Here is a 17,055-nt window from a genome sequence, read left to right as displayed (position 1 = left end):
TGGTCTATCCGTTGCGTCCAATTTTCGATGACTCGTGCGATCATTTCTAAGGCCTGAATGGAAGCGGGCTTGTCCGTATAGACTTAAGACATTATATATCCGCACAGGAAAAGGTCTAACGGTGCGATATCACAGGATCCTCTTGGCCAATCGACCGGCCCAAAACGTGAAATTATCTGCTCACCGAAGTGTTCTCTCAATAAATCCGAATAAATTCGATCAAATAATCCGATCCCGAGCTTTGATCACAGGAATCAAATAGTCGGTTGTAATGACGCGATAACGAACGCCATTGACGGTTACGTTCTCACCGGCAACATTTTTGAAGAAACATGGACCGATAATTCCACCGGCACTTAAACCAAACACCAAATCGTTGTTTTATCTGGATGAAATGGCGGCTCTCGAATCTCTTCAGGTTGTTCTTCGAAACAAATTCGGCATTTTTGCTTGTTTACATACCCATTGAGCCAGAAATGGCTCAAATGTCGAGTCTTCTTGTATGTATAAATAGATTTCTTTTTATCATTTAAAGCCCATAGAGTAAAGCGATATCACTTGGGAAGGTTGAGCGGCTTCAGTTCTTGCACCATCTGCGTTCTGTACGTTTTCAATTTAAGATGTCGACGTAAAATGCGCCAAGTCGTTCCGTACGTCAGACCGAGTTGCTACGAATGGCGCCGAATCGACTCTTCACGGTCTTCGTGTACACTCTCAGCTACTTCTGCTATATTTTCTTCACTGTGTGCTGGGCGTGGTCAATGGGTATCGTTCGAATATTATCAAATAATAAATGTTGGGATGGGTGTTGGTGCTGCGAATAGTATTCTCAGTAGACTGATTTTTTTGACCATAAGTTGAGAGAAGCGCGCGAAACACATTCTTTGCAGAACGGCAATTTTCGTAATAAAGATTTCGATTTGTAAACGTTTTTCAGGCGTAAGTCTTTGCATGATGAAATTCCAAACAATACTGAACAAAAACATGACAGTTTACACAACTCACGCGTGATCTGTCAAAAAAGGCTATTGGAAAAAGTACCTCTACTTGGATTACCCCTTATATTATGAAACCTAGTAGATCTTGTCTAGAGATTCATTCATTCTTTTTTATTTTTAATCGGAGAATTTCGCAAAAGTAATTTCATAGAGCAAGTTAAGGGTTAAAATGATTTACAAAAATTTGTCTTGACGAACATCATTCGATTTCCGCACCAGAAAAATCATTCGTTGAGAAGTGGTTTACTAAGTTGAAACGAAGCAAAATCAGCATCGGGGATTTTGGGAGCAGTGAACGTACCAAGGAGGCTGTGAGGCGGTTACTCTCGAAAACGTCACAAAAGTCCCCAAAATAATTTTGGATGACCGTAATGTGAAGTTGTTCGAGATAGCTGAGACTCTAAAGATATCAAAGGAACGTGTTAGATATATTGTGCATGAAAACTCTATGCAAAGTGGGTGACGGTCGTGCTTACAATCCTTCAAGAACCAAATCGAATTCAATTCTGAGGAGTATTTGACGTTGTTCAATCGTAATAAACTCGAATGTTTTCCTCTATATATGACAATTGAGCGTTTGCTGAGGGTAGAAATAATGGATAATATAGATAATCAGAAACTATGGTATATGGACATTTAAATATTAATTTTTTAAATTCTTTGCCTTTAAAACATATTTGAAGAAAGTGTAAGGGATCTTATATCAAGCTTTTGAAACTAATTTTAATTGTATATACTTTAGTTCTGAAATGGAAAAGAAATACAATAAAAATCTACAAACTTATTTCTTTCCGTAGTGGCATCACTAACAAAACTTAGTGGCATCCCTTTTACGAATCAAAGAGTGTTGTAACATATTTTTTTGCATAAAATAACTTTATTTGATCACATTGCGGTAAGTACCGTTAGAAAGCGTGATCAGTTCTGCTTCTATGTTTTTTACTTCTTTGTCATTCCACGACGCCTCGAATAAAAGAGCACGTGCTTAGGCAAATTGTACACAATTATTGCACCGATAAAAGCATTTCTCACAGAAAGCTAGTAAAATGGGTTAAAGTCAGTGTAAATGGTGTGAAAAATACTAAAATAAAGTTCAAGGAAACATGTTCTCTGAACGCTCTATCAAAAAGTGGGCAAAAAATAGGCCCTAGTGATCCACATCTTGAAGCAAAGGTGTTGGAATTAAGAAACCAAAACAAAGCAATGTCTGTTCGCGATTTGGCGAAAAAAGCTAAAACCAGTGCTACTATGATTCAAAAAAAAACGTAAAAATGAACTCAAGAACATCCCAAATCTATACGAAAGCCAAAGATGGCATTGGCGACCAGTTAGTGGCAACAGTTGAAAAAGAAAAATTTGGCGAGAAAATACTCATCTGGCAGAATATTTACTGTTGCGGCCTTAAGACCACTCCAATTTTCACAAAGTGTGCTATATCGGCCGACAAATATAAACCGTCGCTTTATATCAATTTGAATTATTTTTGTTCGATTTAGCGACAGTACGTTACGCACATTCCACTTTGGCTTTGTTGAAGGACAACAATGTGAATTTTGTTAAGAAAGAGAAGAGCACTCAAAAAAATCAGTCAAATCAGAAGATATTTCCAACTCTCCTCGTTTATCAGAAAATAGTAATTATGTGGGGAAATTGTCTCGAAAGAGTGGCGAATCGAATAAGCAACTGGTATAAATTTAACTTTTAAATTAAGGCATTTTTTAATTTAAATTTAGTCATAAATAAATACATAGAGTATATCAAGAGGTTATACAAAATTAATAACTTATACTTTGCTATTAAAATCAACTGGATAGCTCACTTGTTACTTTCACATGTACCATAAACTACACAGTTACTATACTCTATAATTATTGCAAATAAAGTGAACAAGTGTGCAAATCAGAAATGCAAACAAATATTTCTATAAAATCTTTATCAACATACACAAATGTGACGACTCGTTGCCGGTTTTTACGAGTTATGTATTCTTTCAACCGAAGTGGTATAAGGCAGATAATCACGAGTCTACTTACTTAACAAGCGGCGACTTCCCGCAGTAAGAGTGCGAACTCTTTGTTCCAATTTACATATGTATGTATGTATAACCATTGAGGAATAAGGGTACGCACTGTTATCAGTATTTGGATGCCACTATAACAATTTGTCAGCAATTAAAGCCAAGTGATTATGAATAGTAATGCACATATGTATGTACCTTGTATGTGTTAGGGTGGTCCTTAGAAAATGAAAGAAACAATTTTTTCTAGTTAAACTGTATAAAACATAAGTTTTGCTTCAAATTGTAGACGATATAGCCCTGGCACATGTGGTCAAAGCGCTTTAATTGTAGCAAAGCCCAAAAACAATGCTTACACCAACTGATCAAATTTGACCCAGATTGCCAAAACAAAAAATACATTTTCAAATATTTTAATACAACTGACATAAAAACATGTGCAAGTATTTTATTATAATTCTTTATTATCGCCCTCACAATAGGCTCCTGAGTCAATACAAGCACAACAACGTTTAATTCAATAGTCCATCTATTTGTTATAAGGCTCGGCTGGGTTCGACTTCAGTGCCTTTAGTGTATTTTGCTTGTCTTAATTTCGGCTGATATTTTCAGCGATCTCTATTGACGTCGATTTTGCAAACAGTTCTGATGCTTTTGGTACGAATCTAGCATTGACACATTTCATATCCAAAACTTTAACCAAATAAGGATGTTGAGATTATCTTTCTAATGCCAATCGACGACTTTCCGGCACTATTTCCTTAAATATTTTGGAAGTTATCGTTAGAGGTGGAAGATTTTGATCAGTTTACGACCATCACTAAATGCTTTGTGGTACTCAAACACTTGTGTTGGTGACAAGGTGGGCTCTCCAAATCATTTCTGCCATATTTTGAACGATTCCGTGACCGTGATTTTATTGGAAACAGAAAAATTTCAAGCAAAAGCTTAGTTAATTCTTTTCAAGGTAAAATACAACAGGTATTATTTTCGCGCCGTAAACAAACAACTGTCAAACACACACTAATTGACATTTGGAGATCAAACTTCACACGAACATAAAAAATGTTATACAGAGCCAAGAAAGAAGTATTTATCGCTTCGGTTTTAGCGCGCAGTTTAAATGGCGCAGTCCGGATAAAATTTGATCAGGTGCTATTATTATCATTTTGGTATTAAAGTTTGGAAAATATGTTTTAACGACGTGTTATATACAATTTAGAACCGCCCTAAAAACGTATAAAAATTTCATATACATATAGTGTTTTCATATTATCCGATTTAATTGCTTTACTGCCTATTATTTACTTATCCATTCTACGTTTACATACATTTTTACAAGTACCTACATTTATCACCCTACATATCTTCCTTGATTGATTGTCCTAGCCAGTGAGTGAGGCGATAATGATTCGTAATGCAAGCATAATTTTTATTGATTGTATGCCGAGGTATTTACATAATTACCAGCAAGTACATACATACAAATATTCTGACTGATGCATTTATGAATTGATTTCCGCAAACAATGTCGTACGTATGTAGGTATATATGTGTGTATGTATGTATGTATGTATATAAATGCGTATTATAATGAGAATCGTAATTGCTTTAATATCACCTATTTTGCCTTCAACTCTTACTGGGGAGAATTTGGAATTTGTAGATAAGTATATATATGTACATACATGTGTATTTACTTATATGCAATTGCAATTTGTTAGATATGTGTATATATGTACATATTTACATGCAATATCGGTTATTAACCCAATTGTTGTGGAACTGGTTTCAATGGTTTGTTGCAGCAGGACAAGAATGGCGTAGTAAAAATAAAAAATAAAGCTTTCCATTTCTTAATATAACAAAGTGCTTACTCGAAGAGCGTGAGTGAATGATTTAATTTTTTATATACAAATTTTATTGAGAAATAATAGATTTCAAGATTTTATAAAATAAAACAGCTAAATAGACTTTTTTACTTTAAAGTGGAAGCCGCATATTTCGGTTACGAAGCACAATCTGTTTTTATTATTATTGTTATAACGGCAGAAAATGTTCCCCAAAGAATTATGAGGAATATTGTTGAATGGATAGTCCTCGACTAGGTAATGGTTATGTATGTATGTAGATCTAATTATCGTGGAAACGATCGTGGGTTCTGTTCTTCAATCTGACTGAATATATTCTGAAAAACTATCAGTGGACAACTTTCATAGTTTTAGTAGATTTGATAAAACACCCAAGATCCAATCTAACCGATTCAAATGGAGTAAGATCTCCAACAAAATAGCCTTTGAGCGGATAGAATCCGGGTCAATCCCGGTAACGTAGAACCGACCGTCGTGTTCCGCATGACTCTAACCACCTCTTTGCATGACCAGCTAATTCTACACAACTGACCCCTCTCCCTATGGTCCGACTCCGTCAAAACAGCACGTTTCTTGGGCCTATCGTACCCTAACGGGGACAAATTAAACGTTACAACAACAAATACACAAGACAAACAAAATATATGCATATTCATGAGAAAAACATACTTCATTCGAATTTAATTTTAATTTTTATAATCCTTAGCGGCCGCTTTTATGAGGGCATGAAAATATTTTAAAGAATACCGAATCTATAAAAGCATTAAGATAATAATATCTCAGTAGGTATAAATAAACAGCCATATGATTATGAATGCACTTATACATATATTATAAAATATGATGAAATCACTAGCAAAGAATTCGCTGGATAAAATCAAACAAAAGTATAATTTATTAAAATAAAAGAAAGGCATAACCCCGTGAGTATTTTTGCACGTTCATAGTGCTTCTAATGTAGATGCTGCGAGAGAACACCTCGGCGGTGTTTACTTTTCCACATTAGTTTACCGCTCGCGGCAAGCGTAAGAAAAACAAAAAAAAAACATATTAAACAAACAAATAACGTGCACAAGCAGAGTAAAACACGCTGGAGATGAGAAACAAAGAAACAAAAAAAACAAAAATAAGACAGAAATGGAGAGCTAAAAGTCATAGATAGAAGCGCAGGGCGGAGATGAAAAGCTGATGACTGAACGCTTTTCCGGGTCTGTAAATGTAACCGCGTACACGCCACATCAGTTTGCAACGTCACTGATTCGCGGAAAGCGAACGTGATTCACCGAAAAAATCCGCACGTTGCTACACAATTCCAAAACAGATGCATCCTCTGTACACCAACCCAACACACCCAACCTTGCACATATACACATAAATCACAAGTGACACATTCATATACATATATACTGTGTATACGAGCACGATGAGTAGTGCGCGTGGGTGGTGCTTTTCCAACGACTGCCAACAGATTTGGCACCACCTGCAACTGGGGGTTGACAGTGACCACCCAACGTTTGTGAGTAGTCGGCTTTTGGGCGCGTTCGCTGTACTTACCAACGCCGTATTTGTTGTTGGATGATATCCACATTTTAGCTTTGCTGCAGTAGAGACAGACGGCGGCGCCAACACCTCAAAGCTTGGTCCCTGTTTGGTTTTATCTGCTTAGGGCAGATGCGATGCAATACTGCTGCTTGATTTGACACTACACTTTTCAATTGCACAATTATTTTCTATAAATGACACATTTTAAACAATCGCACAATTTACCACTTAACCGTCTTAAGATATATAAATTTTATTTTAAATTTTCACAAATGACTATTTTGGACTAATTTTCTTTATTCTACTTATTTCTTATTGGAATTTTTCACTTTATGTTGTTGCTCAACATTCGTTGTTTTTTGCACTGCACGCCGTTTAACGTATGGCCTCTTATCGTTTGCATTTGCAAATTTTTGCTTTTGCTGACTTTATCTTTGCAAATTTTCCGCCCTTTGTGTTACACCTTTTTAAATTTCTTTTATAAGCATTATTTTATTTCTATTTCACCTAAATATTTTATTTATTTTTCTACTCAATTCACATGCACTTCAATACCGTTAAATAGAAACCACTTTTGGGCGTTTTGCGTTGTTGTCCCAAACGAGACACGGACCACCTAAAGCTACGTCTGCAAAACATTCATCAATTGCCGTCAATTACGTCCACGCGCACAAACAACAATAACATTTTGCACTTGTTTTCATTTACATTATTTTTTTTAAGCACAATTGACCGTCAAATAAAAAAGATTTTCCACTCAGCTCACTCGCTCGTTGACTGTCGATGGAAAACTAATCGATAAGCTTCCCTTTTGTGTCTGCTACCGCAATAAATACGCTTTGTTGTTGTTGCCGTAGTTTTTGTATCTGCGTTTTGTTGGAAAATCAGCAGCAACATCAACAGTACATGGTGCAGTCGGGATGGATAATAACAACAGCTACCACTACCATATGGAACAATTGAATGCAAACATTTAAAGTCAACAATTTAATCAACCTTCGCGAACGCGCCGAACAGAAATACTGAAAATGCAAAAAACCAAACAGTTGAAAAGAACGGAGCAAACGGTGGAGCTACGAATATCATTTCAAAGTGGAATATGAAATGACAGCAGCTGACTTTGTCGCGTTGCCATATGGGTGGTATAATGCGTTCCAATTGGAAAATCCCGCACAAACAAATGCATACAGTACGCGTCACTTTATTATGCCAGTTGTTGCTGGAGCATATGACAGAGAACGTATAATACATTCTCTGCATATGGCCAGTAAGCACGTAATTTTATGTCAAATATAAAATATAATTTGTTAATATGTTACTACTTCCAGTTTTAATTATATTGCTATCGGTTAACTTACGCAGGAAAATAGTTATTTTTACACATTAGAAATTCATTATATATCATAAATAAGCGCTGGCAGAGAACGTATATTTATCATATGATATACGTTCTCTGCTATAAATCATATGAAAAACGTTCTCTGCTATAAATATACGTTCTCTGGCACTAGTTTGAGTAGTTGCAGAGGCACTAAGAAAATCCCCCTTTTCCTTTCACAGTTTTAGTAGCACTGTTTGGTGGCTTATGTATGGGCTGAGCAGCATACGCTGTCATTAAAACTTTTCTTTGGTTTACGACCGTGATATACCCTGAAATTTAGCAAATTCGGCAACCCTAGTTGTTTTTGTAAACTTAGGTGTTTAACGGAGAACAAACAAACGTGGTTTCATTTACTATCTTTGAGAAATACATTTAAAGATTTGATAACCAAAAGTTATTATTTACCTTGAGTTAGTTAATTATAGGTTAAATTACAGGATATTTACCTGAAAGCACTATCAGTAATTTCTATTTAAGTTTGTAAGGGTTATTAAGGTCGAAGTAAGAAAATTAATCGATACTGCTTTGTACTTACGAATGTATGTACACTATTTTCAGCTATTTCAACTAAGTGAAGATCTTGATCAGGCTTAAAAATGAAGCATTGAAAAGTAATTGTAATGACATTTTAATTAAATTAACCCGCGAATCGGAATTGAGAATAATTTTCATATTTCTAATCGCAGATTTGAAAACAAGATTCTAAATACTAGATTAATAAATAAATATAAAATTTTTAACCAAAGCTTATGTATAAAAAATAAAAGAATAAAAACTTTGTAATTTAAACATTTTTCGCTTGTGTGTACTGCATGAAACTGCCAATTACACGGAGCCATCTTATTCAATACTTTGGAGTAGTGCCCGGCCAATTTACATATTCAAATGATTTATATTTTATCAATTTCTAATTTGAATTTTCGTTTTTATACTCTTGCAACATGTTGCCACAGAGTACAATAGTTTTGTTCACATAACGGTTGTATGTACCACCTAAAACTAATCGAGATAGATATAGGGTTATGTACATACATATATATAATTGAAAAAAATTGAAATACGGGTGAATGTCTGTCTGTCCGTCCGTCCGTGCAAGCTGTAGCTTAAGTAGACAGATACATAGATAGAAACATAATTGAGGTTTTGCACTGCGACCCATGGTCTATAGTGCCCTCTCTTATGTTACATATGGTCATAAGGGTCTACAAAATGCTGGGCAATCAAGAATCAAGTGTTCTGGAGTTTCCTGTTCCATGTCGCAAAACTGGCAGTTTGCGCAAGAGACTATGCCCATGTTGGACAAGTGCTTTCTGAGTTTGATGAGCGCGACAAAGAGACGAAATTTGTTTCGGGAGAGTTTGATCAATGATCATATCTCTCAACCTTGCAAAGTTGTAACCACCCAATAGTAGCTTGGCGTGACGCATTCCTGCTGTCTGCTACTAGTGCCGTTTTCTCCCAACTCTCTCCTCCGAGCGGAGTAACTCCTTTACGGTGTGGGGCCTCACCGCAGTGTATAGTTCCAGCCCCATCAGCCTGGAAGCTGCAACAGAGCGGGCTAGTTCGTCGGCCAGGTCATTGCCGGCTACCTCTTCATTACCCGGCACCCAGATCAGATGTACACGGTTGCAAATTGATAGGCGTTTCAGCCCTCCTATATACGCCTCCACTAATTGCTATTTGACCTCATAAACTGAGATCGGTATTAGTGCCGCTTCACTATCGCTGAGTATAGCGATACGCTGGTTACGATAGTTGCGATGGAGATTGATTTCAGCACATTGACTTATAGCAAAGACTTCTGCGCGAAAGATGCTTGGAAAACGTACCATAAATATGAAAAGTTTGGTATGCGGTGCTACAATGCCTGCTCCAATGGCTTCTCGTATTTTCGAGCCGTCAGTATACCACTGGACAGTGCTGCCCGTCAGTAGTAGGTCGAGCGTGGAATAACTCTACTGAGCCGTACTGCCGATAGTAACTCTAAACTTTTTTGTAAATTTTACTCTCTTCGTAACGCCGTCCGTTGTAAGAAGGGTCAGTGGTGTGTCTTCCCTAAAGCTTTCATTGGTTGAGACGACATTATCTTTCCTTTGCCAATGTTTCGCTACCTGTTTGATCACTAAATGCCGCGGTGTGAGCTCCAGCATGACTTCAAGTGCTGCGGTTGGGCAAGTACTAAACTTGGCATCCGCATTTCTTGACAAAAAAATAAGAATCGGACCACTGGCACGCCCACAAAACACCATTAACCGATAAATTACGTATAAATTACCATAACTAAGCACTAAATCAAGATAAAAAAACTCTCATTTGGCATATGTGATGAAAGTAGCAAGAAGCACCAGTGAGGAAACATTTTTTAAAAAGTGGGCGTGGTCCCGCCCTCTAATAAGTTTAATGTACATATCTACTAAATCCCTAAAGTTACAACAACAAAATTTACCCAGTGCAAATATTATAAGAACTCCTACCAACAATGTAAAAAATGGATGAAATCGGATGGTAACCCCGCTCACGCCCCATATAACGGTACTGGTTAAACGATAAATCAATAACTAAATACGACAGAGACTCTAAGTTTTACCGCTGTAATGGTATGAAGGGGCTTTGTAGGAGCCGGGATAAAAGTTCTACAATGGGCGTGGCACCGCCCACCTTTCGGTGAAATCACATATCTCGTGACTCGCCCAACCGATTTCAACCAAATTTGGTGGTTAACATTCCTCTGACATTTTTATGTTATAGTTAGAAAATGGGCGAAATTAAACTACAGCCACGCCCACTTTCCATAGAACACAATATTTAATTCCATTTGAAACTTTTACTTTCCAGCACACAAATCAAGAATGAATTAATATATCAGAATAAAACTTTGCACGAATAGTGCCTTTGAGGTGTGACACCATATGACCAAACATTTTTCAAATCGAAGCAAAACTGTTCAAGCCTGTCGGTACCGATTACTTGTATGTAGACCTAGTGCTTTTAGTTGACTTCTTATCGAAAATATCGGTCAATGTGTGAGATATATAATTGAAATGTAGAGAGAATCCTTTCCTGATTGCAAATGGCTTGTATCGGGTCAATACTTCCCTTAGTGCCCATATACCTAATATGAAGATTTTCGAACATCCGGATGAGTTTATGTTGGATATGTGAATTTTCTTAATAAAATTGAGAGAGCGTGATTTTCTTATAACGGTACTTATTTGTGCTTAGAATGAATAAAACCGGGTGATACCTAGACCCCATATAACTAACAAACCTTATGTACCAGTTGGGTCCCAGCCTTTAATCCTTGCAGGTGGCTAAAGTATGAACTGTTCGGTTATACCCGCATACACATACATATATGTATGTATGAATATACAAACCAGCGTGTCCCTGAACAAATGCCAGTGCTCTGTGTGGCGGAAATGCGTTTCTTTCCAAAAACAATCGATGAATTTCCGGTGCTGATAGCTCGATTGGCAACGGTGGCGAACTCTATTGTTGCGGTTGTCTGAACATAATAAGACAAAGCTTGCTAACATAGTACACCAAAACACACCAACTGACACATACAAGTACAAGTATATGAATATATACATGTATGTGTATGTGTCTATAAAAGGCATCGCGTGTGTGCGTGTGTATTCGAGCGCCAGGTGCCACATGGGAGCCCTGCAAGTCCACGGCTCCACATAGCAGGCTTGAATATAGGTCCACATATATAAACAGGTATGTGTATATGTATGTGTGGATGTGCGCTTCCTTGACTCTTTCTGTGATTTCCTTTTTAGAAAATTGCCTGAAGTTGTTAGGTAACTGGAAATCGATTTTGTGGCAACGCAACGAGACTCCAATCAATTTTAACTTTCGACATGCCATATTGCGGACAAGCGCACCAGCACCAAGTTGGCGGGAAGATGAAGCAAGTCAATGGCGTAGGGCAATAAATTTATATGCACTCACTTGATAGCACTTGCCAGTAAAGTGTTACAAGGAGTCAAACCGTGCAGTGGCATCCACACACACCCACACTCATACACATATACTTGCACACATGTTTCTATGTACATATGTGTTAGGCGTAATATATGCATGTGTGTGTCGGTGTCTGTGTGTGCACGTGGCACTTAATTGCGCGCGAGGAGGCATTCTCTCGGTTACTCGTATTTGTTGCCTGCACGCACCGTTTGGCATTGGTGCAACACATTTTTCGTTCTGCTCGCTGTGATCTTAAGTTTAATTAAATTTTCGTTTTCGAGTACAGTGATTTCAATGCTCATATTAAGATCTAACGACTGCTGCAACAATTATTACATATATTCGTCATATGATTTTATTAGTTTTTGTTTCATTTATATTTTGCAACAAAGCGAGTTGTAGAAACTTGCAGGAATCTAAGCCAGGGAAATACTTTAAGGTGTAAAATGTCAATTAGAGGATCGGAATCCAAGTAATTATACATACATATATATGTATATAACTCGGATATTTGCCGATATACATGCAGTGACTTTATAACGGAAGTTCGAAAATTTGTGTATTAGGTATATGGGGACTAAGGGAAGTATTGATCCGATTTCAATCCATTTTTGACACACAGACATACTAACGGGTGAGCCAAATAGAGGTACTTTTTCAATAGTCGTTTTTTGATGGATCACGCGTGAGTCGCTCCAAGCTATCATGTTATTTTTGTTCAGTATTGTTCGGCATTTCATCATGGAAAGACTTACGCCTGAACTACTTTTACAAATCTCTCAACTTTATTACGAAAAATCACGTTTTGTAAAAAAATTGTTTCGTGCGCTTCGCTCAACTTATGGTCAGCGTTTTTGAAGATTTTTTTGAGAAAACTACTGCATATTTTTGAATAGTTTTATTATCATATTATTCAGTGACATTTCAAATATGTTTTCGAATTTCTAGACAACAAAATGTCGAAAATCAACGAAGTTGCAGCCACTTGAAGTAGGCACTCAACGGAATTCCGCACATTGCGGTGTCCCGGATATAAGATCGTAGAATCATCTGAAACACATAGGACAAAAAAAATTAGTTCTTTAGAAGTATATCTCCCAGCCAACGTCGCCCTTTTAAAAGAAACATTTTTTTTTTTCATTTTCTCCACGGTCGGTGCAGGTAAAAGTACGTTTTTAGCCCTAAAAATGCGCCATTTTATGGCTGTAAAATCGAATAGAAGCAAAAAATAAATAAAATGGGACCGTTGGCTGGGAGTCAATTCTATGTTGCACAAGTGTGCAAAATTTCAATACGATCGGTGCATAACTTTTTGAGTTATCGTGGACACCGACTTCAAAAAAAGGCGTTTCGAGAAAATCGATTCAAAGTTTTGTACACTCAGCGCAGGTAGCTGGAAAGCGCGCAAACCTAAGTTAGAGGTACTGTTATTCAACCTGCTGCAACTTCGTTAGTTTTTCTCTTTTAACACAATATTCTTGAGATGTTGATGGTTCAGAAAAAATAAATAAAAAAATGGAAAAAAAGTTGTCAAACCATCACCTTAAATTGAAAGCGTATAAAAAACAGCTTGTGTAAGAACTAAAGCCGCTCGGCCTTCTCAAGCGACATCGCATCGCTAGTTGGGATCTTGAAAAATTCGATAAAATCCAACGTTTTTGTGCCAAATTTTGTACAGCCATTTCCGACTCAATGGGTATGCAAAGAAACAAATTTGCCGCCTTTGGGACGAAGAGCAAAAATAAATGAAAAAAAAGTGATTTCTGTGGTGGTGAAAATCGCGCCATGAAAACCAATTTGTTGCCTGAAAGCTCGTGTCGTACCTATCAATGGAAAGGTGAGCAGATAATTTTACGTTAGGGCTGTTCGATTGGACACCAAGATCGTGTGATGTCACATCGTTAGATTTTATCTTGCGAGGATTTGGAATGGTCTAAAGACGTACGTTCATCTATAGCACCCACTTTGAAAACGTTTCTTTTTAGTTGTAGTACCAAGATTATAATCATCCGAGTAATTTTCTGCTATCATACCTACATCTTTAGCGACTTTAATGTGTCGTCATTTGGTTCTTCATCAGCCGAATCAGGGTCCAATCTTGGTATCTATGACAATGTAAATAGCCGCCCTAATACCTCCGAAGTGAGGACTCTCTCGGTGAATAAAATGCCACTTAAAGCCTTCTCTTTCTGTAATTGATGCAATCGCTCGTTTCCAATCTTTGTCCAAAAATCTAGCTGCTTCCACAATGTTTGTACACTCGTTAATTACGGAGATGTTTATCCTTCTCTTCAGTTTTGTTATTTCTGCATTTTTAGTTTTTTCTAATTTGTTATATCTCCAGTATTCTTTTAGTTCTTTTACTTTCTTCGTTTCTTCTACACTTCTCACTCCCCTTCTCTTTGCTTATGCCAGCCTGAGTAGTTTTTGATCGCCTTAAGTTGTCGACTACCATTGGGTCGTGCCAATCCATTGTGACATCATCTTCAACGTCTCTTTCTGCAAGCTTTTTTTCTGCATCTTTTTCATCCTCCTCAATTACCAAAGGAGACAGTTCGGTGTTTACACAATTAGCATCATCGTTAAATGTGTCTTGCTTCTAAAAAGTAATGTCTTCTAGGCGCAGCTTCTCCAAAGTAATATCCATAGACGCAACTGCAATGCTCAACATCTTGGATTTTTCTTCATTAATTTGCTTAACAATAAAATTCTTAAAAAAACTATTTAAGGAATAAGGACTGAGGACTCAGTCTAGGTGCCTTTGAAGTCAGTTATACTTCTCGTGCGAGTTAACCCTTTTTCGCAAAGGTACCAAACCCAGGAAGTCTATGTGAGACTATGTGATCATTATAACTGTTGAATCTGCTCATATTTACATGCATATGTATACCATATATAATGTACATATATACGCGCGGTATACGAATGACTTCCCAAATGCTTCCCTATAACAACACCAAAACTGCAAATCCTAACCTAAAGCGATTTCATTTTGTTTACGAGCAACTCAGCTGTGTAGCCATTTAGAGGTCGCCAGTTGGAGTCGCACATGCGGTGCCGCAGCTCGCACAAAGCGGATTTTATCCACAAAAGTGGAATTGAATGAAAAGATAAGCAAACGTGGCAAAGAAGCTTAAAATGAAACCCTAAAAAATGCGTATGGACAACCACATCGGCTCAAAAGCTCATGCGGCTCTGCGTTGCATAGTCACGTGGGATTCCAGCACAGCTCGAAATGAACAAGTGGTTGGAGATCGAACTTCTTTCGATTTTTTTGCTGTCAAATTTGTGCCATTCGAAGACAGAACAGAAAAGCTCATATTGGAATTTCGTCAATATACAAGCATACATACATACATACCTGTGAGAGTTTGTATGAAAACCAACTGAGTGCGCTTTAGCCTTGAATTCCTTTGCTTGTGAAAGATGTTTATCCACGTGGATAGGTGGTGGCACGATGGGGGTTAGGAGGGGAAATTATTGACACATATCTTCAAATCACCTTCAACTCACACATATTACATATATGTCTATATATAAATAAGGTTTTTGATAAACATAATTCGTGTTTATATATTTCGAATATATCATCAGACATTTTTATTTTTGAAGTCTGAGAAATGCGTTGCCGGAACAAGGATTAATATTGTTGTAATTTATCATATCTTAAGCTGACTACTAGGAGAGTGAAATGAATAAAAAGACTGCCGAAAGCAAAAGAGATGGAACGAAAGAGGGATACCATATAATATCTAGAAAAAAAAGATAAATTACGTACAACAAAATCGTCTCAGACAGTTTAGTGATTGTCTGACTTCTTATGGTTTTGAGTGCGCGTGAAACTGAACCCGAGCAAAGAGACAATACGACATTGGATAAAAATGTGAGTAGTATTTATGGTCATGACTATATCAGCCCATCAAGGGCAATTTTGGTTTCGTCGTTTCCTTTAAAGTAAACTTTGATGAAAGAAGCACGTTCTGGAAGAACAGTCATCGAAAATATCGATAAACAAGGAAGGGCTAAGTTCGGGTGTCACCGAACATTTTATACTCTCGCATGATAAAGTGATAATCGAGATTTCATTATCCCTCATTTACATATTTTTCAAATACCGTATTTTTGTAAAGTTTTATTCCGCTACCATCATTGGTTCCTAATATATATATTATACAGAGAAGGCATCAGATGGAATTCAAAATAGCGTTATATTGGAAGAAGGCGTGGTTGTGAACCGATTTCACCCATATTTCGTACATGTCATCACTGTTAAGAAAATATTATATACCAAATTTCATTGAAATCGGTCGAGTATTTCCTGAGATATGGTTTTTGGTCCATAAGTGGTCAACGCCACGCCCATTTTCAATTTTTAAAAAAGCCTGGGTGCAGCTTCCTTTTGCGATTTCTTCCGTAAAATTTAGTGTTTCTGACGTTTTTTGTTAGTCGGTTAACGCACTTTTAGTGATTTTCAACATAACCTTTGTATGGGAGGTGGGCGTGGTTATTATCCGATTTCTTCCATTTTTGAACTGTATATGGAAATGCGTGAAGGAAACGACTCTATAGAGTTTGGTTGACATAACTATAGTAGATATGTGCAAAAAACTTAGTAGGGGGCGAGGCCACGCCCACTTTTCCAAAAAAATTACGTCCAAATATGCCCCTCTCTAATGCGATCCTTTGTGCCAAATTTCATTTTAATATCTTTATTTATGGCTTAGTTATGACACTTAGGTTTTCGGTTTTCGCCATTTTGTGGGCATGGCAGTGGGCCGATTTTGCCCATCTTCGAACTTAACCTTCTTATGGAGCAAAGAAATACGTGTACCAAGTTTCATCATGATATCCCAATTTACTCAAGTTACAGCTTGCACGGACGGACGGACAGACAGACATCCGGATTTCAACTCTACTCGTCACCCTGATCACTTTGGTATATATAACCCTATATCTGACTCTTTTAGTTTTAGCTTTACCGTTATGTGAACAAAACTATAATACTCTCCTTAGCAACTTTGTTGCGAGAGTATAAAAATGGTAATCGTGTAATCTGACCTTCAAGTAGGCACTGTTTCCATTATCGAGTGTCACATGAGTTTACCCAAAAATCCACCTAGTTCAAATATCCGTATGCTTATCGCAACAAAATCGTTCCATTTCTGAAATGAAATGAATGGTTCTGTAATGAAAAACTAATCACTTGCGACAACGTGGAATGAAAACGGACCCAATTTAATGGCGGTGAGCCGACGCAAACGGTAGCCAAGCCGG

At 37.2% G+C, this 17,055-nt stretch overlaps 1 protein-coding gene across 2 annotated transcripts in view; it reads right to left on the bottom strand.

The window, feature by feature from the left end:
• The window catches only part of LOC126766487 (dedicator of cytokinesis protein 3), a 97,285-nt gene extending 89,848 nt beyond the window's left edge, over positions 1–7,437 (bottom strand). For both annotated transcript variants that reach the window (XM_050484264.1, XM_050484268.1), the window contains exon 1: positions 6,441–7,437. In XM_050484264.1, the coding sequence (XP_050340221.1) occupies positions 6,441–6,474 (34 nt within the window). In that variant the 5' untranslated portion in view covers positions 6,475–7,437. The remainder of the gene's footprint in view (positions 1–6,440) is intronic.
• Between the last annotated feature and the right edge of the window lie 9,618 nt (positions 7,438–17,055).

Source organism: Bactrocera neohumeralis, chromosome 2 (genome assembly GCF_024586455.1).
Source record: "Bactrocera neohumeralis isolate Rockhampton chromosome 2, APGP_CSIRO_Bneo_wtdbg2-racon-allhic-juicebox.fasta_v2, whole genome shotgun sequence".
In the NCBI taxonomy this organism is placed as follows: Eukaryota; Metazoa; Arthropoda; class Insecta; order Diptera; family Tephritidae; genus Bactrocera; species Bactrocera neohumeralis.
The sequence above is the reverse complement of the archived record's forward strand: the minus strand, read 5'-3'. Positions and strand labels throughout refer to the sequence as shown.